The sequence below is a fragment of the Mercenaria mercenaria genome, chromosome 7 (assembly GCF_021730395.1).
Source record: "Mercenaria mercenaria strain notata chromosome 7, MADL_Memer_1, whole genome shotgun sequence".
NCBI lineage: Eukaryota > Metazoa > Mollusca > Bivalvia > Venerida > Veneridae > Mercenaria > Mercenaria mercenaria.
The window spans coordinates 42,308,370-42,331,447 of record NC_069367.1 but is presented as its reverse complement, the minus strand read 5'-3'; the positions used below and the strand labels follow the sequence as shown (position 1 = coordinate 42,331,447).

At 33.8% G+C, this 23,078-nt stretch overlaps 1 protein-coding gene across 1 annotated transcript; it reads left to right on the top strand.

Annotated features, from left to right (window-relative positions):
* The first annotated feature begins 2,845 nt into the window (after window positions 1-2,845).
* On the top strand, window positions 2,846-4,859 carry LOC128558247 (cytochrome P450 2D15-like). The gene is made up of 4 exons (XM_053547141.1): window positions 2,846-2,849; window positions 3,577-3,681; window positions 3,942-4,076; window positions 4,555-4,859. Exons 1-4 carry the CDS (start codon window positions 2,846-2,848, stop codon window positions 4,857-4,859), a joined length of 549 nt encoding a protein of 182 aa, XP_053403116.1.
* Window positions 4,860-23,078: the final 18,219 nt, after the last annotated feature.

Below are 23,078 nucleotides of genomic sequence, written 5' to 3'. Positions count from 1 at the left end.
AATTGGCGGTTAGGTAAATAACGGAGGCCCGTCACCTATATTAGATACATGTTAGTTATAGGACTCTATTGGATTTAGGGATGAAATGAAAATTATGGGGTTTATAGGAGATGAATATGAATATAATGATAAATGAAAGTGGAATATCATGATATATACCTTGATGAAACATAAATAACAGAAAAGACAAAAGACCCCGTGACAATAAGACTAAAAGTTGCATGCTCAATTCCGTGCGCTACCTTGCGAACACGGTCATTAAATAGAATATTGTTTGAAAAACAAAGGGAAATTAATCCTAAAAATTATCTATGTAATATAAGTCCACAAGAAACTCTTTATCAGGTAGAGATTGATCAAAATACACCTTAATATTGGATGTAACATGTATGTTGTATCACAGAAAACTGGTCTCGATTTTTCCCTATGATCAGTAATAAATAAGTTACAATGTAATCTATTTGTGGTTAAACAAAGGGACGTAATTCTAAAAACAAGGGTGCCTCATTGTGGTGAACATTTGTGCCAAGTTACATCAAAATCCCTCCATGCATGAAGAAATAATGCTTCGGACAAAGTTATTCTTTAGTTTGACCGTTGACCTCTTAGTGTGACCTTGACTTCAGTCCTAGGGACCTGGTTCTTGCACATAACAATCTGTATTATGATGTTGAACATTTATGCCAAGTTAAATCTCAATGCATGAAGAAGAAATGCTACGGACAAAGTCATTGTTGTATCTGACATTTGGTCTCTAAGTGTGACCTTGACCTTAGACCTTGGGGAACTGGTTCTTCCGCAAGACTCTCCATCTCATAGAGGTGAAACATTTGTGCCAAGTAATATTAAAATCCCTTTAAGGATTGTCGAGTTACAGACTGGACAGGCAAAAAGCCCTTTTGGTCTTTGACTTCCAGTGTGACCTTGACCTTGCAGCGAAGGCCCGAGTTTTGCGCATGACATATTGTCTCATCAGGGGAATACTTGTGCAAACTAATATTTAAATCCTGTTTTGCATGACAAAGTTATAGACCGGACAGGGAAAGAATCCCATTGACCTTTGATCTCCAAGTGTGACAATGACCTTTAAGTAGGGTTCTGAGTGTTGCATATGACACGTCGTCTCATCATGGGGAACATTTGTGCCAAGTTATGAAATCCCTTAATGGAAGCCAGAGTTCTGGACCGGACAGGAAATAAAACCTATTGACCCCAAATGTGACTTGACCTTTGAGCTAGGGGTCCGGGTTTTGCACATGTCACGTCGGCTCATCATGTGGAACATTTGTACCAAGAAATATTAAAATCCCTTCATGGATGGCAGAGTTATGGACCGGACAGAAAATAAAACTATTGATTTTGGCCTCCAATTGTGACCTTGACCTTTAAGATAGTGGTCCAATTTTTGCGCAGGACAAGTTATCTTATCATAGGGAACATTTATGCCAAGTAATATTAAAATCCTTTCATGGATGGCAATGAGTTATGGACCAGACAGGAAAAAGGCGATATTGATATTTGACCTCCAATTATGACCTTGACCTTTGAGCCAGGGGTCCGGGATTTGCGCATGACACACTGTCTCATCATGGGGGACATTAGTGCGAAGTGATATTAAAATCCCTTAATGAATGACCGAGTTATGGACCGGAAACTAAACAGACCCTGTTCATGCCATGTTAATATTTGACTGCCAAGTGTGACATTGACCTTTAAGCTAGGGGGCTGAAAGTTGTGCATGACATATTGTCTTATTATGAGGAATGTTTGTGCCAAGTAGTAATAAAAATCCCTTCATTGGTGGCAGAGTTATTGACTGGGCAGGAAAAAAAGCCCTGTTGACATTTGACCTCCAAATGTGACCTTGACCTTTAAGCTAGGGGTCCGGATTTTGCGCATGACACATTGTCTCATCATGGGGAACATTAATGCGAAGTAATATAATAATTAAAATCCCTTCACGGATGACAAGAGTTATGGACCGGACGGACGGACGGACGGAAAGGCACATTCTTATAGTCCCCGAAACTGGTTTTTCAACCAGTAGGGGACTAATAATTGAAATTTACTGAAGTACATCTAACTAATAATATATCAATAACAAAATCAGTTACAATTTAATTAGTATCATAGATATACAAGAAACATAATGAAATAGTAGTCTTCATAAAACGCAACTGATAATTTTTGTACAATGTATAAAGTGAAATTATTCTCGTTTCGAAATTATATATAATTAAAAAGCTTATTTTACGTTTTGCCTCCGAGAGCAGTTCTTTGGCAGATTTCAGAATTGTATCTTTGTTTGTTCTTATGTATGCTGGATTTTTTGGAATCAGTGAAGTTCTAAATTTAAGGAGATCTGACATTACAGCTTTAGTGTGAGTAATGTTCGTTTTCAATAGCATTACATGTATACTTGTCAAACATAAGCATATTGATCAAATGATCTCCTATTTCTTGAAAAGGCCGAAACATCGGTTGCACATAACGTTACAAAAGATGCTTCATTCATATCATTACAAAGGTGACTACCAAAGTTTGAGATTCATTACATGTTGTTATTGTAAAACAATAAAAAATACTCGATATTAAAATTATGAATCGGTGTATGCTTTTAGGATATATCTTCTTTTCTTAAGTAAAGTATTTTAGGGGTAGGAATTGGAGTGCGTGTACACTATTTAGGTAAAATAGCGCATTAGAAATAGTTTTTTTATACAGTAAAATATAGTGTGATCTCATTGGCGAATCTTAACAACGGTCTGTACAAAGCGTGTCAGCGGTCCGTCTTGTGTTTATAATGTTACTGTTCAGTATAGTCGAGACTTAAATAGTTCTGGCTATGGGTAGACCTAATTTTAAATAGTATCAGCATTCAACTAAGACATGAAATCTGTTTGTTACATAGTCAGCCATAACGTACGAAAATGAAATAGAAAGTCACATTTAGGAAGACATAAAATAAATACATCCCCTGTTTAAGTAAAAAGCAAAACTACCCATTTCTAACAGGATCTTGGTTTTGATTTAGATCATTTCATCCGCAAGAGTCAACTATTTTTCACATAATTAGTCTTATTTGGATTTTAAAGTTGAACTTAAAAACTCCGTGTCAAAAAATAACACACAGCAAAGAACACATAGCACGGCATGTCATTTAGAAAGTGTCTCTTTAGACTAACTGGTTCCCACCTTGCTAAGAAAGCAAATTAATATAAAAGCAGTGCATTTGAAAGCTTTGGCTTTTTCCCTTGTTTTCAAGAAAAAATCAAACCACCGGGATGGGTCTGCACAGATAGCTAACACCATCACTTTCTCTGCAACTGATGGTACACTGTTCCATTTAACCGCCACTTCTGAAATTAAAAGAAAATGCTCACATGACCATAAGGTGATATATAACTACCAAACGGCAAATGATTACTAGTTTCTGACAGACAGTTGATTATGCCAATTCTAATTTAAGAATTTCTCTGCAAATAAGCCATAAACTATCTTTTAGCCAAAGCAGGACAACTGTGAAATACCGTCTTCATAAAACTTTAAATCAGATTGGAATTTAATCTATTACAGCGGGTATAGATACGTCAAGATTTACCTTGAGTGGTGCAATACTACACATGGTGGCCTTTCCTGACATACAAGAAAAGGTGCAAGAAGAAATTGACAGAGTTGTTGGTAAGGTATTTCATCCTTGAAGTTCACCATTCTTACATTTCTAGGTATTGCGTTTGTTCGAATCCGATTTTAACAATATTACTTATTTACCAGAGCATGTTTTTATAGTTTGGGCCAGAAACGTCGTTTTTAGCAATATATGACTAACTTTTTTTGCAAGAATGAAAGTAATGTGAAATTTTTGTTGTTATGATTTTAATAACCTGAGTAATCATAGCAAATAGAAAATATCTGTTATGTCAAGTTTGCGTTCATTTTAGGCAGGGATAGACTTCCTGGCATTAATGACCGGCCAAATTTTGGTTACACTGAAGCTGTGTTGCATGAAAGTATGCGTCTGGGAACAGTAGTTCCATTAGGATTACCACATAAGACTATGGGTGACACTGAAGTTGGTAAGCTCCATTTTTTTAAAAATTACTCTTTAAAACAGTCTATTTCCAAATAAAGTTCCAACTAATTATTCTATTTGCATCAGCTAGTAACATAAATAGAACAAGTAGCCAAACACTTGTTTGCTTTAAATAATTAAATAAATCCCCTTTACTTTAATTGTATTTTGTAAATATCTTTTCATTTCCATTTGCCCAATTTAATGGAGTTTATAAACTGGCCTTTGAACAGTATTAAGATGTTTATCAAAGACTATGGAGAATAACATGCGAGTACTGTATAAGGCGAAATGTTGTTTATTCCGTTTTGTCACGGACAATGCCGTGGGGACGGTTGTATTAATTCGTGGACTATCGTGACCGATAAACATTACTTAACAATAACAAATACGTAAATAATTTTCTTTTTCATGAAGCTGGGTACAGGATACCAAAGGGTACAACTGTTATAATAAATCACTGGGCCCTACTCATGACCCAGACGCTTGGGACGATGTTGATCGTTTCATTCCTGAACGTTATTTAGACGAGAATGGAAAACTTGGGCCTAAACCAAAGAACTGGTTGCCATTTTCAGCGGGAAAGAGAGTATGCCTCGGTGAATTTGTAGCAAAACCGGAGCTGCATTTGATCTTTGCCTGCTTGATGCAGCGTTATAAGTGGAGAATGATTTCTGGGAAGTGCCCGGATTTAGCGCAAGTTGGCGGTGCAAATGGTCTCATCTACAAGCCGTATAAGGTCGTCGTAGAAAAGAGAATTGAAATGAAACAGAAGAACGAGGCTTAAATTAGTTACAATGTGCTTAATTATATACTTAACATTGTTTTCACCTCTTATTTTGTATGTATTTCAAATGTCTTAGTTGTTTATTCATAATGGAAGTTTTGATCTATTTCGTCTACAGGTATTCAACACTACATTAGTAACATTATGTCTAGTGATAAACCGTTTTGTGGTATACATGTATGAGTTTAATGTGCTTTTCTTTTAAAGAGATAGGTATTAGTGTCACTCAGACAAATAACAGAATCTAACTACAACTTTTATCAAACGTGTTGAACCGAACATTCCGTCTGCTTAAGCAACACTGCAAATATCAGCTAGAAAATCCTTCTACTAATTCAGAAATTGTAGACGATAATGATGTTTTTGTTCCACGACAGAACCTTAAGAGAACGTTTCGGATATAGGTAGATAGATTTCTAGATGATACATTTCTTATTTGTTAAGCAATGTGTCTTGACTGTGTATTTATAAACAACCTTTCTCTCAAGATCTCCTGATCTCCTGATCAGATATAAAGAGGACAAAGAGAAGCATGCACGCAGGCACGCACAACGAAAACAACACAACAAAAATAAAGCAGCTACACATTAGGCACATCAAAGCTGAAGCAACAAATCTGTATATGAAAAATTAATACAGTTATTTCTTTTTCATAGTTTATTTAAATTGAGGTACAGTGTGTCTTCTAAGAAACTTCTAAAACATTATGCAAACCTCTTTGTCTACTTTATAATCGTTCAATGTCCGAAAAAATATATCCGTCTAGTTGGAAATTAGCGCACGTTATGCCTCTTTTTAAAAGGGCAACAAGATGAACCGTCGAATTACAGACCAATTTCTCTTATTAGTTGTGTTGGAAAAGTTATGGAACGTATTATATTTAAACATATGTTTAACTATCTACATGACAATTCACTAATATTCCAAAATCAATCAGGCTTCTTACCAGGGCATTCTACAATTTTTCAACTGATTGACATCTATAATCAAATATGCAAAGCTCGAGACAATAAAGAATCAACGTGTATTGTTTTTTGTGATATATTCCAAAGCGTTTGATAGGTCTGGCATAAAGGACTAATTTTCAAAATACGACAATATGGAATCACTGGAAATTTGTTAGATGGTTAGAAAATTATATGATGATATAAAACTCAAAAAGTTTTCGTCGGAACTTCTTTTTCAGACTCACAATGTCTACATGGTGGGTTCCTCAAGGCTCAGTCCTTGGACCTCTTTTATTTCTTATCTATGTAATGATATAGCTGATTCACTTTTAAGTATTACTAGACTTTTTGCAGATGATAGTTCTCTAGCCGTATCATCAAGTAACATAGATACGATGGAAGAAACTCTTAATCATGACCTCCACAAAATTAAGTTATGGTCCAATCAATGGTTAGTGAATTTTAACCCTTCTAAAACAGAAGTTATGTTTTTTTCCTATTGTAATAGAAACCGCCCAAACTTATATTTTGATAATGTACATCTAACATTTGTTGAACATCATAAACATCTCGGTGTTACATTTAGTCAGGACGGGTCATGGCATGAACATATCGCCACTATAGTCTCATCTGCCTCGAAAATTTTAGGGTCAATGAAAATGTTTAAATTTCAAATTCAACGAAAAACCCTCAATCAAATATATATATCTTATTTACGTCCACGTCTGGAATATGCCTCTTTGTTATGGGATAATTGTGCTAATTATGAGAAAGAAATATTAGAAAAAATACAATACAAAGCTGCAAGAGTTGTAACGGGTTTAACAAGATCAGTATCTATTCAAAAACTATTAAAAGAAATCGGATGGGTATCTCTTGCGGACAGAAGAAAGATTCAGAAATTAATATTAGTATACTAAGAAAAACATCATTTATTGCCATTGTACTTATCACAGTTATTCCCCCCTTTAGTCGTAAATGCATATGAAAATCAATACTGGTTGAGAAATAATGTTAATTATGTATCAATGGCGAGGAGAACAGAAATTTTATTCTAAGTCCGTCATCCCTTCAGCAATACAACTTTGGAATGAATTACCTTTAGATATTAGAGAATCAGACTCATTAGCAAGTTTCAAAAGAAAACTCAAGGATTTATACAAACCACCAATTGTTCCATCGTATTTTACAAGTGGCGATCGCTCACCATCCGTTCATCAAGCACGCATTAGAAACAATTGTAGCAACCTTAATTCAGATTTGTATAACAATCACCTTATCGCAAATCCTGCCTGTAACTGTGGTGCTTTAGTAGAAGATGCCGAACACTTTCTATTTAAATGTCCAAAATACAACAATCAAAGGAGAAATCTTTTTATAAATACACGTCAGTTCCACCCTCATAGCGCGAATAAATTACTATTTGGTATTGATATCCTGAACGATGCTCAAAATAGGCTCTTATTTCATCAAGTACATCATTTCATAAAGGAAACTAAGAAATTTTGTAACTATTGTACTATTTTACTGTTTAGTTTTCTGTATTTTAATGATGTACATCAAGATAGAATGACCACTGCTAAAATATTACATACATGAAATGCATTGGACTGGGAAGGTGGCATCTATATTGGATCTGCGGCAATTGTATTGTATCTTTTTTTCTCGCTTTTCTGTAATATATAAATGTTGTTGTTTTTTTGTTGCTGTTTTTTTTTGCAGTACCATACTATATTTTCTTTTTTCTTTTTCAATTCCTGATTTGATTGTTCACATATATCACAAAACGACAGTATTTCTAAATAACATATAGTCTGCTTTGTCAGGGGAGGGCCCCCGATAATGTTGTTATAACTTCTGGCCCAACCCTTTTGTATATTTACATTGATGTATTTATGTATGCTTGTTGTATGTGTGTGTATTAAATATGTATATATATACAATAAAATATGATTAAACTAAGTGTGTCTTCGGTTCTTTATAAATAATATACATGACTATTTGTTTGTTTTCTCGAGTTAAACGTAACTCTGAATGGTGGCTTTTCAGCTTTGATGGTGGAGGAAGACCCCAGGTGCACCTCGGTGCTATTTCATCAAGAACGGGCACTGGGTAGAACCACCGACCTTCCGTAACCAGCTGGATGGCTTCCTTACTTGAAAATTCAAAGCCGCGAATGAGGCTCGAATCTACACCGATAAAGGGCAAGTGATTTGAAGTCAGAGACCTTAACCACTCGGCCGCGGAGGCCCCTAAATCTACATGTAATATACATGTGTGTGAATAAAAAATTATAGGTAAATTATGATATTGCCTTGGTACTCGTTGTTTTTGATATATATTCAAAATTATTTTTCCAGACAGATATTGAACAACAAACCTGCAACCAGGAGTTATTGTTCTCTTCTATCCAGCCTGTTGAAATTCATAGGCGCCCTTCCTATACATTATTATATGATTCTTGCTCCCGTAGGCGTAATGACCTCTGCCCGTCTGAAATTTTCTTAAAGTTGTAAGCGACACCCACTGCCTAGCTGGTTATGAAATTTCAACATATGAAATGCATATCTATATCTGAAAAAAATAATTAGCACATGTTTGACGTTGTGGGAGTGAAATAAAGCCATTGCATAATTTTGGTATTACACTCGTGTAATATAGCTTTGACCTTGACGTCGTTTCATGTATAGGAAACGTTAGTCGAATTGACTTGGTCAATGATAGGTATACAAAGAATAAGTTTTGATGTTTCAGCAGGGAAATCTACCTTTCCACGCTGAATTTATTAAATTCGTTGAATAAGAAAAGACCTCATGTAAAATCCAATACCTATCTGCATCTCCTTTTTATATATCTTTTAAATAAAATAATTACATGTTTTTACCGTTGTTTAAAACTTAAATAAAATATGATATGTTTACTTTCAATGGAGAATTAAAGAGGTCCACTCCATTTTGGTTACAGTAAACAATGATAAAATTGTGTTGTTAAATTCTTGTTTTTGTTGCCTAATTATTTTGTATTCTAAGAAGAGGTTGCAAATGAATATTGTATTCTCGTAATGTATTCAACGAGTGGCATGATAAATTGTACATTATTTAAAATGCACACTCTGTATTGAGTTTGTAAATATCCATCCTAAAGTACATCATAAAGTATATCATTTTAAAACCTTTAATTTGAGAATAATTAGAATATATTGTGATTCTCTTACATAGCTGTTTTCAGGATGTAGTAAAATATATGTTAAAAGATCTATTAATCTGAAATTTTTGTGTAAATCATACGTAAAGACATATAAACAAGACCATTTATACTCTGCTTTCTTTAACTGATATCATTACATACTTTCATCAAATATATTTATTATATATGTGAATAACGAAATAACTTAACAATTATTTAAGCACTTTAAGTTTGAAATGCCCTTGTTCACTATTGTATTCTGTTAGTGTGTGGATCAGTGAAATAATGTTTTCAGTTAAAAAAAGGGGAGCGATGGTCACACTGCACAGGCTGATCATTATCTGCACTGGTCTCTAAGGCAGAATCAAATAGTCATTCGTGTCCAGCATGATAAAGATTGACTAGGAAGTTAATATATCCGGAAGAAAAAAATATCTGAGGATGTAGGGAAGTCATTAAGTTGTTTATATATACTTTATTAGCTGTTCTTTGGCAACATACAATGAGTAATATTTCTCTGGTTTCAGTGCGTGTTTCCTGTTACGAGAAAAAAATTGGTTTAACCTAGTAAAATACTGCATGATACGATGTATATTTATATCAAAGGTCAATGTCTCTTGAGAATCATATGATCATTTTTCCTTGACATACGTACAAGACAAATATCAGACTGTCCTGATTTTGTTAGCCATTTAGTCAAAGCCTTGAAACAACTTGATGGGTGAGTCGATTTATTTTCTGTTTTATGACAACTATTGTGTACATCAATGCCATTCTTTAAGAGCTAGGATAAAGCAGAGAAGACCTGAATTTAACCTGTACAAAATGTAAGTTTGTAAAGCAAAAGCAACAAACAGTTTGCATGCAAAGAAAAAAAAAACTTCACTGTGAAATATATACATTCGCTGCCTTAAGTTTATCACAGTGACTTATAAATCGCTCTATAAATGATATACTTCAGATTTATTTGTAACTGTCTACTTGTATAAACAAAGCAAAGGCCAAACATACATACAAATGGGCCTCAAATCTAAACGTTATCTAAATGCGAACCTGGAAGGCAGTGATTTAAGCATAGGTTTGAATACCTAATCATCGATAGATCTTTTATAATCTAAATGGTCAGTGCGAATGGAAACAGGATAAATTAAGACTGATTGATCATTAGTTATTCATCCTCAATGTTCATGAATGAAACTATTTCGTGTAGCGCATGAACATGCTTTTTGATTTGATTAGGAACAAAATAAAGATTCTATGATTGTCAGAAGTAAACTTATCAACCAGCACCCAAAAATGTTATCCATTAGTTAATGTATCGGAACATGTTGCTCCTCGGTGCCGACCAAACAGAAGTAACGTTGTTTACGTCAAAATGTAATTCACGGCGTCATGTTAGACTTTACTAACGTAAAGATGAAGGTTGACGCCTCAGGTGTAAGAATCTTGGGGCTTTAAAGTGTCTTCAAAGGTATGCAATGTCCATCTTTTATAAACTTATTGTATCTTTACAATCCTTTTCAAATGTATCTAATTTGACTAAGTATACAAATAAATTGTTTATATAGAGATAATTTCGTAATTAGCCTTTAGCCTGCTGGCGGCAAGTGATTTTGCCTTTGCGACCAGCGCAGACTAAGATCAGCCTGCACATCCGTTCGTTATTCAGTCAGTAAATTTTTAATAAACACCCCTTCATGGAATAAATGGTACTGTCCAAATTGAATGATAGACCAGTCCATTTTAGAAATATATCAGGGTAAAAGATAAATATCATGCAGTGTGAGTCATTTTTTTGAATTTAAAAATCTTCCAGATTTTTAGTGGTAGTACACTTTATTCTGCGTTTACCTATACATGTGTACTGGTATAAACCGAATACATTGTACTGGTTATACACATAGACCTGTTATGTTGATGTTTCCTAAAACTAAATGTAGTATTTGTTCATATCTTCAAACATGAAATTTATGTCTAGTTTACCTTTAATATTGGATATGTATTAACATATTTACCTTGTCTGCATAGCAGAATAGGTTAAAACTCTACCTAAGAAGCAGTGATACCGCTATAATATCCAACTTTCAGCAGCGATTATCCCCCCCACCTAATAATCACTATTATTTTCTTGATTTCAATATATTTTTCATTTTGTCAACCACTTTAGACTTAATGTGGAAGTTTCAAAGTTGTTTCTGTACTTGTAGCATGTGTAAATGATGCGTTCTGCTCAACTGTGGACCAGAGGGCGTGGACGGTAACATGCATTTCCACTACCGTCCATAAACAGATTAATCAAACCGAGCCCACAGCATTTTCGTAACTGTCGTGTTGAGCAACCTGATACCCCTATGTTTTGACTATGTAGTGCGTTACTGAATGGTATTTATAACTCAATATTGAGTCGTTATCAATTTGAAGTCGGTTTGTAGTCAACAAGACGGTTTTTGTTATCAATATGGCGACGGTTTTGTTATCAGTATTGCGGCGGATTTGTATATGGATGCGGTTTTGTAATGACTTTGGCGGTTTTGTTATCATAATAGCGGTGGATTGGTAATCAATATGGCGGCGGTTTTGTTATCAGTATAGCGTCGGATTTATGAATATAACTGTGGTTTTGTTATCAATAAGGCTGTTTTGTTATTGTCTAAAGTAACATGTGTCTGTCAGATTGGAGCTTAATGTATCTAAAATTAATATATAGGCTCATAGTATTCTCGTCACAGATAACCATGGTAGCATTTATCTAGATTTCATATTCCGACAAAGTTTTCCTGGTTCAGTGAGTTCCAGTGGGATAATTCATAAGAACGAAAGAATAAGAATTTATTTGTCTCATTATTGTAAGAAAACTAGTTTTCATAATCACACCATACCTTACAAGTTTGCATCCTTTACTAAAGCTAACAAAATAAATTCTAGTAAGGATACACACATGCAAATATTCATTCTAACACTTTTAAGATTTTCTTTTATATAAACAAAAAAGGCTTTTACCGTGAATTGTCTTGTTGATTAAAACACTTTTCGCAAAATGAACTACCTTTGGCTATTCCAGTTTATTCCCTCGTAATCAATACCGCATTTTATCAATAAAATCACGTTGCTTAGAGCCGAGGGATAATGTGTCCATTTACGCCTAAAAAGGATTCCAGATTAATATCCCTTCCTGGTGTAATTCGAATGTGTTCGAATGGAAACAGATTTTAGTTTTGCGTGCTTTAATGATAAATGAATCAGAAATTTTCGTTCAGATGCGTCGTAATAAATCACTTTGGCCATCGTGATTAGATTTCTACGCATCTCAACTCAAGACCATGTTTTATTCGACAACAAAGAACACAAAACTAAAATATATTTCCCAGTTAGATCACAAGACTCACTTGCATTTAGTCTGGTGGTTTTAGCCCCTGAAAAATGTTTATCATTTGTTTATGAGGGCCGGAATGTTAATGCTTGGAGATAAAGTCTTTATTAAAGTTTAAACATCCCTGGTTCATCTGGGTGATGTCTCCAAAAATATATGACCACTATATGCAAATTATAGATGTCAAAAGGCCATGCATTAAAACTGATATGTTCACATAATTTTTGGCACTGATGCAATGATTCATGAATAGTTTCTCATTATACAGGATTTGATTTACAATTATATCAGGATTAAATAAACCATACACTTGTATCCAATTAATAAATTATGACTCGCACCCGAAAACATATTGTATGCTCATATATAAAGGTTAAAGGTCACAGGGTATATATACAGAACAAAATAGCTAACCGCATTTGCTAATTTTCCAATATCTTTGTAAATTCTGTAAATACAAATTTGAAATTTAGCATACTTTTAGAACAAACTGTTGTTAATAACATAATAAAATTTCAAAAATATTAAGTGACGTCAACATATAAATTTTATTCAATTTACTAACTCACCCCATTTGTAAAAAGTCACAAAAACACATAAAAGCTGTGTTTTAGTGAACAAGTGAATACTATCTGTAAGAATAAGAACTGTTCATATTAACATTTTTTCTAGCGAATGGTTAAATTTGACACGAATGGTGAATGCTGTTTTTAGAAAAAGTAAGTTAACAAAGTAATTTCATTATCTTCCCAAAATACGTTTTCGTTTTTAGTATGTTCATGCACATTGTTAACATGTTTGTTTATTTTTTGTGACCTGTCAAAAATTGGTTTAAATCTTAAAATGAATGAATATTATTTCCGAAGACGTGTTTTGGTTTTGTTGTAAGTTCGGCATTTTATCAATAACATATTGTTCTGAGTGTACATTACATTTCAAAAAGTATTTTATGCTATTTTTTTTAAGATATTGGCAAAAAAAATATGAAGGGCACTTATCTATTTTGTTCAGTATATATTAGTTATATACAATTTTAGGAAAGCTTTTATTTTACAGATTAAAAACGTCACAATAAATCTTTATGTAATATTTGCATACATTTTATCATGAAATTCTACGGTGCCCCTAAAATGACATGTTACACACTTTTTTTCCACTTAGGTAATGTGAGACTTTTTTTATTTCGTTTAAACGAAATCATTTCGTTTTAACGAAATATTTCGTTTATAACTATTTCGTTTAAACGAAATGATTTCGTTTTAACGAAATAACTATTTCGTTTAAACGAAATGATTTCGTTAAAACGAAATAACTATTTCGTTTTAACGAAATAAGTTTAAACGAAATCATTTCGTTTGAACGAAATAACTATTTCGTTTAAACGAGATAACATTTCGTTAAAACGAAATCATTTCATTTTAACGAAATAACTAATTCGTTCAAACGAAATCATTTCGTTTGAACGAAATAACATTTCGTAAAAACGAAATCATTTCGTTTTAACGAAATAATGATTTCGTTTAAACTTATTTCGTTAAAACGAAATGATTTCGTTTAAATGAAATAGTTATTTCGTTAAAACGAAATCATTTAAACGAAATAAAAAAAGTCTCACATTACCTAAGTGGAAAAAAGTGTGTAACATGTCACTTTAGGGGCACCGTAAAATACTGTTGAAGTTCACCTTCCGGCAGGACATATTGTAAAGTTTTAAATGTTTCATTTCGTTGCTTTATTAGCTCGACTTTTCGAAGAAAAAGTAGAGCTATTGCTCTCGCCCCAGCATCGGAGTCAGCATCGCCGTTGGTTAAAATTTTTGATTAAGTCAAATATATTTGTTACTATCAAAGCTATTGACTTGAAACTTAAATTGATTATTTACTATCAAAGTCTACACCAGCAAAAACAATTCCCATAACTCTGATTTGAATTTTGATGGAGTTATGCCCTTTTTTGACTAAGAATTTTGGTTAAAGTTTTTGATAAAGTCAAATATCTCTTACTCAAGCTATTGATGAAACATAAATGAGCCGTCCCATGAGAAACAACAATGGGTTTGCGACCAGCATGGATCCAGACCCCTCGCATCCGCGCATCTGGCAGGATCCATGTGTTCCTTTTAAAGCATATGAATTAAAAAACTGTTAGCAACCAGGATCCTACCAGACTGCGCATGCGCAGCTGGTCTGATCCATGCGGGTCGAAACCCACTATGTTATTCCATGGCGCGGCTCAAATAGTTTTTTACATCAAGTCCACCAGAAAACAAACTCTCTAACTCTGACTTGAATTTTTACAGAGTTATGCCTCTTGTTAACTTAGATTTTTTGGTTAAAGTTTTATAAAGTCTTTACTGGCAAAGCTCTAATTTAGAGTCAAGCAATGAGAAAATGTCGAGTGCGCTGTCTTACGGACAGCTCTGACTTGTTTTAATTCGGGTTGAGACTATTTAACCAAATATTTCTGATTTCTTGTTAGGATAACTTTGCCAAAAAATATTCTTTTAATAAAGTTGTGACTTGCGTCTGTGTTCATATTCTGGAAAATAATAGTAATTTAATTTTTGAATTAGTTCTAAAACTGAAGAAAAACACATTTCTTATACTGTATGATATAAAAGGGAAGTAATTTCATCTACAAACAAAAAGGAAACTTAATTTGGATGCATGTTACCTTGACCTTTACACATGTAATATTGTTTATAATGGTGAATATTTAAGTGGCGTTGTTGGAATATATCGACAAAACTTGCAAGCCAATATATGTATTATGTAAGGATGATGTCGGCTGTATGTGGGAGTCGCTAAAACATGTACATGTACTTGTAAACTCATGATTACAGAACAATATTCAGTATTGTTAAATAATTCGTTTATATGAATTTTTTATATATCTATCAGAACCAATCGTAATTTCATTTTTTAATTAGTTCTAAAACTGATTTACTGAAGAAAAACATGTTTATTATACTATATGATATAAAAGGGAAGTAATTTCATCTTCAAACAAAAAGGAAACTTAATTTGGGTGCATGTGACATTGACCTTTGAACATGTCATATTGTTGTAATGGTGAATATTTAAGTGGCGTCGTTGGAATATATCAACAAAAATTGCAAACCAATATATGTATCATGTAAGGATGATGTCGGCTGTATGTGGGGGTCGCTTAAACATGTACATGTACCGGTACTTGTAAACTCATGATTACAGAACAATATTCAGTATTGTTAAATAATTCGTTTATGTGAAATTAGCAGAATAGCAGCATAGAGCAATGAGTTCATATAAACATTCGGAAATATTTAACTGCTTTCCTATATGAAAACTCATCTATGTTATCGGTATATAACACATTTACTTGGTTTGATATAAAACTTTGAAAAAAGGTAAACTTTCTTGTTTAAAGTGGGTTGTGGACGAAAGTCCCCACCTGTAATGGATGGAACAACTTATTTCCAGCGGAGCCCACGGCAGGTGTGATATTTACCTTACCAGCATACATTCTAGACCGATAGTGCTTGAAAAAGTACCAGTAGTAAACACAGGTCGGGATATCAGCCGCAACCTTGAATCAAACCCGGACCGCCGTAGCCCAGTCTGCTAACTTCTGCGCCACTCACTCTCTATCAATAGAGAGTTTAAATGCACAAAGGACATACTCTAATTAAGTAACGTATGTACTAATAAGCTGCATCTGGCGAAAGAATGCACTTTAAAGTAATTTACATAAAGAATTATTCAAAAGTCATTTTAAGATGCTTGTTAACTAAGCACTGTAACCTAATACTCATTGTGTAACTTTGAAAAGTTTGTCAATCTTAAGTGTTAATGTAACGTAAATTTTGGTGAAATAAATGGTACGCTAAACAAAGCATGATATACTAGTACTCAGTGGTAGACAGTCATTGCTCAAAGTGTGGTAAATTGTGGGAGAAGGCATTTTATTCATTAAAATTATGTAAAAGCGACTTGTAATAAGAACTCACAAATATATATAAAATCGAATTATACATGTGTTATGCAGTACATTGTTTCAAAAGTAAATTTAAGTATCGGTACATATATTAACATGAAAGCATGCTGAAATAAAACAAGAGACTGCCTTACGGGTGCAGATGCTCATCTGATTTTTTTGTCTCTGTATAATAAAATATTGTCATAACCCATATATTTAAGTTCAAAAGGGTCGTAATTCTTGCAAAAACAATGTAGAGTTACTGCACTTGCAGCTTTAAACGGCAAATAACTGCTCCAAGTTTTAAAGCAATGACTTTGACCATTAATGAGAAAAGTTGACCTAAACGCAAACTTTAAGCAAGAAATCTGATATTTTCTAAGTCCAAAAGGGGTCATAATTCTTGCAAAAAGAAGGATTGAGTTATGTTTCTTGCTTTACAGAGTCAATCTTTGATCGTTAATAAGTGTTGCAAGTTTTAGAGCAATAGCTTTGATAGTTTAGGAGAAAAGCTGACCTAAACACAAAACTTGAACAAGAAATCTGATATTTTCTATGTTCAAAAGAGGCCATAATTCTTGCAAAAAGCAGGATGGAGTTATGTTTCTTGCTATACAGAGTCAGCTTTTAATGGTTAACAAGTGCTACAAGTTTTAAAGCAATAGTTTAGGAGATAACTAACCTGACCATAAAACTTAAATAAGAAATTTGATATTTTTAGTCCAAAAGGGGCCATAATTCTTGCCAAAAAGCAGAATGGAGTTACATATGTACGTTTCTTGCTGTAGAGAGTCAGCTATTAATGGTGAACAAGTGTTGCAAGTTTTAAAGTAAAAGCTTTGATAGTTTAGGAGAAAAGCTGACCTAAACATAAAACTTAACCAGGCAACGCCGACGCAGACGCCAACGCCGATGACGATCAAGTGATGAGAATAATTTTCAAACAAGAGCTGTCACAGAAGACAGCGCGCTCGACTATTTCGATGCTGGATAGTAAAACTTGGCATATCTGAGGAAACTGGAGCTGTCACAAGTGATTCCAATGGTAGATGAAGATATTGCACAATAGCCTGAGTCAAAAATATTAAGTAATAAGAGATGTAAAGGTAAAGTGTATCAAACACTATATAAGTATATTCTAAGCAAAAAGGGGGCATAATTCATTAAAGATTGGTGCAAACGTTTTGCACCTTGTGTCATATGATGTGGGTGATGATGTGGAACAACTTCTTTAAGTTTGAATTAAATATGCATTTCATAATAATAACTGAGATATAGTGAAAATGCATCAAAATTAACCTTAAATTCTAAGTAAAAGGGGCTTAATTCATGAAAAAATGTACTAGAGTTATGCACCTTGTGTCATATAATGTCGGTGATAATGTTGAACAATTATTTTAAGTTTGAATCAGATCCATTCAGCAATAACAGAGATAGAGTGAAAGTGCTTTAAAACTTTAACCTGAAATTCTAAGTAAAACGGGGGAATAATTCATGACAAAATTGTGCCAGAGTTATGCACCGTGCTTCATATGATGAGGGTGATGATGTTGAACAACTATTTTAAGTGTGAATCAAATCCATTCAGTAATAACACAGATAGAGTGAAAGTGCATCAAAACTTTAACCTGAAAATCTAAGTGAAAAGGGGGACAAATCACGGAATATTGGTACCAGAGTTATGACCCTTAGGTCAGATGATGTGGGTGAAGATGAGGAATAACTATTTTGAGTTTCAATCAAATCCATTAAGTAATTACAGAGATAAATAGAAAAAAGATGTAAAAAAAAAAACTTTAACCAAAGTTGGGACGCGGAAAGACACCGACACCTGGTCGAGTAGGATAGCTCTCCTTTTACTTCGTATAATCGAGCAAAAAATCAGATGAGCCTAAAAGGAACCCAATATTCTATAACAATGCTTAAGATATCTGTGTTAAATTATATACAAACATTTAAATATGCAGACAAAGGGAATATACAACTATCAAAGATCATATGTTGTGCTGTTCATGATATATATTGATGATAACATAAGTGCCAACAAGCTGAGGTCTGATTTAACAAGTATATAATACGGTAAATATTAATCTTTATGTCTTTAGTATTGATTGTGACCATCTGCTGATATATTTTCTATATAATTGAACAATCCCTTACGCAAGTAGGGTACCACAAACCTTTTGACAAAAGCTTTGTAACGATCAACTGATGCCAGTAACGTAAGTACTATTTAGACCACTGAATAGAAAGTAATGTCATTTAGTGTTTAAAAATATGGTTCAGACAGCTACATTCTATAAAGGGAGATAATTTAAAAAATGAGCGAGATAGACTCATCATTTAATATACTTCAGTTTCTTTCAGTGGTCTTTACCGTTGTGTGAAATTTCAGCAAAAATGATTGGTTAAATGTAGAGTTATTCTTTGGAAAAGAAATGTTATATGTAAGTTTAATAAAGGGAGATAATTCAAAAAGTAAGCTAGATAGATTTATTGTACTTGTACAAAGCACTTTTCCTTAATGTCCTTAATCTTTGTATGAAGTTTGAATGAATTCCATTTATCACTTTTGGATAACATATTAATAGTATCTATAGATGACATTGTCTCAACGTAAATAGATAAAGTGCACGACCTTTGACCCTAATTTCAGACATTGTTTCTATTTGTCATGTTCTCTTTAAGCTTTGCATTAATTCTAAGCGACTAAAAATAGTTTCCTAATACATTTAGGGTACAATTTTCCAGAAAAATTGCCAGTACATAATCATTCAAAAAAAAGGCTACACAAAAAAGTTGCAAAATCAGAATTTCATAGCATGACCTTTTGACCCCTCTAATTCACATAAAATATCGTTATATTTTTTGGAGACAGCTATCAAAGTAACCGGTAAGGTTCAAGCTTCAACAAATATGTTGTCTTCGGGCATTAACATGCCGGTGTAATGAAGTATTTTGACCCCCATAGAATAACGACCCCCCGGTCATTATTCTATAGAAAATGTGACTCCTTTCCTGTAAAATATTGACTCCCCTTATAAAAAACTGACTCCCTTTGAAAACTCTATAGAATAACGACCCCCGGTCATTATTCTATAGAAAAACTGACCCCTCCAAGTAACATACTGACTCCCTAAAGATGACTCCCTTCGAATCTCATAGAATAACGACCCCGGTTATTATTCTATAGAAAAGTGACTCCTTCCATGTAAAATACTCACTGCCGAAATTACTACATTCGAACTCTCATACAATATCGATTCCCGGACATTATTCTATTTAAAAAAGTTACTCTTTCCGTGTAAAACACCGGCTCCTAAAAAGACTTTCGACGATAATATCTATTAAAAAGTGATCCCCACCAAACCTAATGGACAATTTTACTAGATCTACAACTCTAATACCCTCCATTGCCAATAGTTAACATTTTGATTGTACTACTACTACTGGTGCCGCTACATCTATTGCTATTACTACATGTACTTCTTTTTCTACTACTACTACTACTACTACAACTGCTACTACTGATACTACTTTACCTGCTTCCACTAAACGTCTTGTACATCTACCTCTTCTTCTCCTGCTGTTGTTGTTGCTGTCACTTATTCCTCTGCTGCTGCTGCTGCAACTGCCACTACCACTGCCACTACTACTACTACTACTACTACTTTCTATTGTTGCCGCTACCGTACTTTACTGCCGCTGCTAAGTATTGCAACTTCTATTAATACTAAGTTCTATGCTAGCAGTTTCTTGTGCAGTTTTCTTCTGAAGAATTACTTCATACCGAAGTTTGCAGGGATTATTGACACTGGTGTGTTTTGTGAACGTATTGTGAATTGTTATTTTCCTGAAAAAATGTATACACCAAGATACAGCGTCTAGAAATAGAATCCCTTTTCCCGTTGCGGAATGCTCTGATTTCTGTTTCAAGTGATGGTATCTGGGGCTAATGGTCAAACGGAAGGACGGACGGACGTATGGACAAGGGAAAATCTATATGCCCCCCTCCCCCGAGTGGGGGCATAAAATGCAGCAATTAGGCCTTAGATACACGAGTTATCACTAAATTTGACCAAATGACCGAGGGTCGTTTTTTTTATGGGAGTCAATATTCTTCGTGAGGTTCAGTTTACTTCACGTGGGGGAGTCATAGTACTATGATCTGGAGGTCATAATAGTATGACCGGGGGTCACTTTTTCAATAGAATAATGACCGGGGGGTCATTATTCTATGGGGGTCGAAATACTTCATTACACCGGCCCTCATAAAATGATTTCTAGAGCACTTTTGTCACTAAATCCACCAGACTAATTGTAAACATGTGAGCGAGTGCTTTATTTTTTTCAACCTTATTTTACTAGTGCAGCATGGGACTTATGAAGATTTAAATATTAGTTACAAAACAGAAACCGTGCATGTTTGGGACTTACATATGTTCCAACAGAGCCAGCAAAACGCGCTCCACCAGAATACTGCTAGTTTTATTTGTGTCAACATCCGTAATTCCAGAAAAGCGTTGTGTCTTATCCTGTTGTATTTTATTTGGGGTGTGCGAAACGATCACGCTCAAATTCCAAAAACACTTTTTTTTCTAAGGGGCCGGGTGTAATGCACCCATACACAGGACACTTATCCCAGTTTTAGAAATTTTTAGTTGGAGAAGCTTGGGAACTCAAAACCATTGGTTTCATAGTCTGACAGTTTTACCACTGGACGACTGCGTCCGCATATAGAGAGAATGCAACTTTGGCTACATTTCAAAGATAGAACTGTAAAATATCTCGCAAGATATTGAAATACGTACTCATTTAGAAATAACATTTTGAAAAAAAATATTGCATTAATTCTTTTTTTCACTGGATCAACCCGTAAAATTACGGGAGAAACTCGTGCACAAACACGGGAATTTTCGTTTCATTTTTGAAATGTTTTTCCAGGGACTTTTGTATATATTACGGTGCAGAAAGAAATCTGGCATCTGGATCTTGTTTCTTCAATAATACAGTGCTTTAGGGTATAGCGGATAGCTAACTAAACTTTCCAGCATTCCAATTAAAATAAATGAAATTTAGTTTTTTTCTTGTATATCAGTCAGAAAACAGCTGTTCTTTTCAAAACATTTAGCTTTTAATAAAAATTTTTTCTTTCTATGCCATCGTATACGTGTGCTGATTTAGGGTGTTCAGGATAGCTTTGGTCATTTATTCCATTATTAGTTTAAATTCCACATCTAAACAAACTTCCCAAGATTTTTTTTACTATAAGTCAGAATAATAATGTATTCTCTTTTCAAAAACATTCAACGTTTTAAATTTCTATCAAATACTTTTTATTCATTGATGTTTTAACATGCACACTGGTTTAGTCAGTAAAGGATAGCTTTGATTTTCATTTGATGACATATGAACACTAACACAATGAGCAAACAGTTTTAATGTATGTCTGAATGTCTGTCTGCATGCCAAGAAAAGAATGAAATGAAAATTTATACAATAATTCAAGTCTAAATACAAAATTTATCAACCTATCCTCTATACCCTAAAATCCGCTATACCCTAAAGCACTGTATTATATCTCATTTTTGTAGCATAAATGATTCAATCTAATCCTAGGTATGTTTTGCTTATCACTAACCATCCCCAAACGCATTGCATCAGCAATGTGCTTCCTTCCTTCACCCTCTTTTCACTCTCTTTTGAACTTAACCTCGGTTCAGTGTTTGCCGATAACCGTAAATGTAACTTGTGTCATTGTTTGTTTTTAGGAATCATAGCATATTTTGGAAAGATTCAGTCGGGAAGTTTCTATTTAGTTTCTGACAGAATTCATATAAATCTTGCAAGCTTGTCGTACACATCTGTACACTTAATAAGTGCTGAGCCTCGTACTCAAAATAACTCGAACGTAAAGTTATCATTTATTGAATAAATAATATGTAAAATTATGGGAAATGTCATGTTTTTAATAACGAGAAATTAGAAAAATCGTTAAAAACTTTAAATACACGCTTTCTGTATGAATTTAGTTAGAAGTGAAATAAAAACATACAGACCGATACTTCCCAAGATCATTGCTATGATTTCTTGAAACAAACATTCGCACAATATATTCACGGTTATCGACAAAAGTTGAACCGACGCCGAGTTCAAAAGGGAATAAACAGAGTGATAAACCAGTAAGTAGTTCTAATGCAAGAACGTCGATTTAAATATTAGAAACGTTGGTCGAATTAACCTGGAGTAAAGAGCTAAAAACTTTGATATTTCAGTAAGAAAAGCTAACATGCTATAAAAAGAATAATACATTTGTGTCTTTTCATGTTTAACGTTTTGGAATAAAAAGAGACAAAATGCATGGAAGGGCCTCGCATTTTATCATTTTATTCAACTCGTTTGACAAACGCAACATAAAAACGACACTCGTGTAATATCCTGTATGTATTACTAAACACAATATGAATGTGTACATAAAAGTCATAGTTTTTAAGTGGCTTTTACTGCATACCGTTAATCGTGGGGTGAAAGTCAAAACCTCGTATGTCCAGTTTTCAAAATTTTTCAGGAACGGGAAAAAACTTCATATTTCATTTAAATGTGTTTACATCAACTAACGTTTAGTCGGTACATGCGGTTTGAGATATTTTCCATATAAGTTTACACTTTTCTGAATCTACTCACCGTATTAAGGAATATTTTCTGTTTTTGTTTTTGCATAACTTTTTGTACTTATTTCGATTGTTTTGATAGGACGGA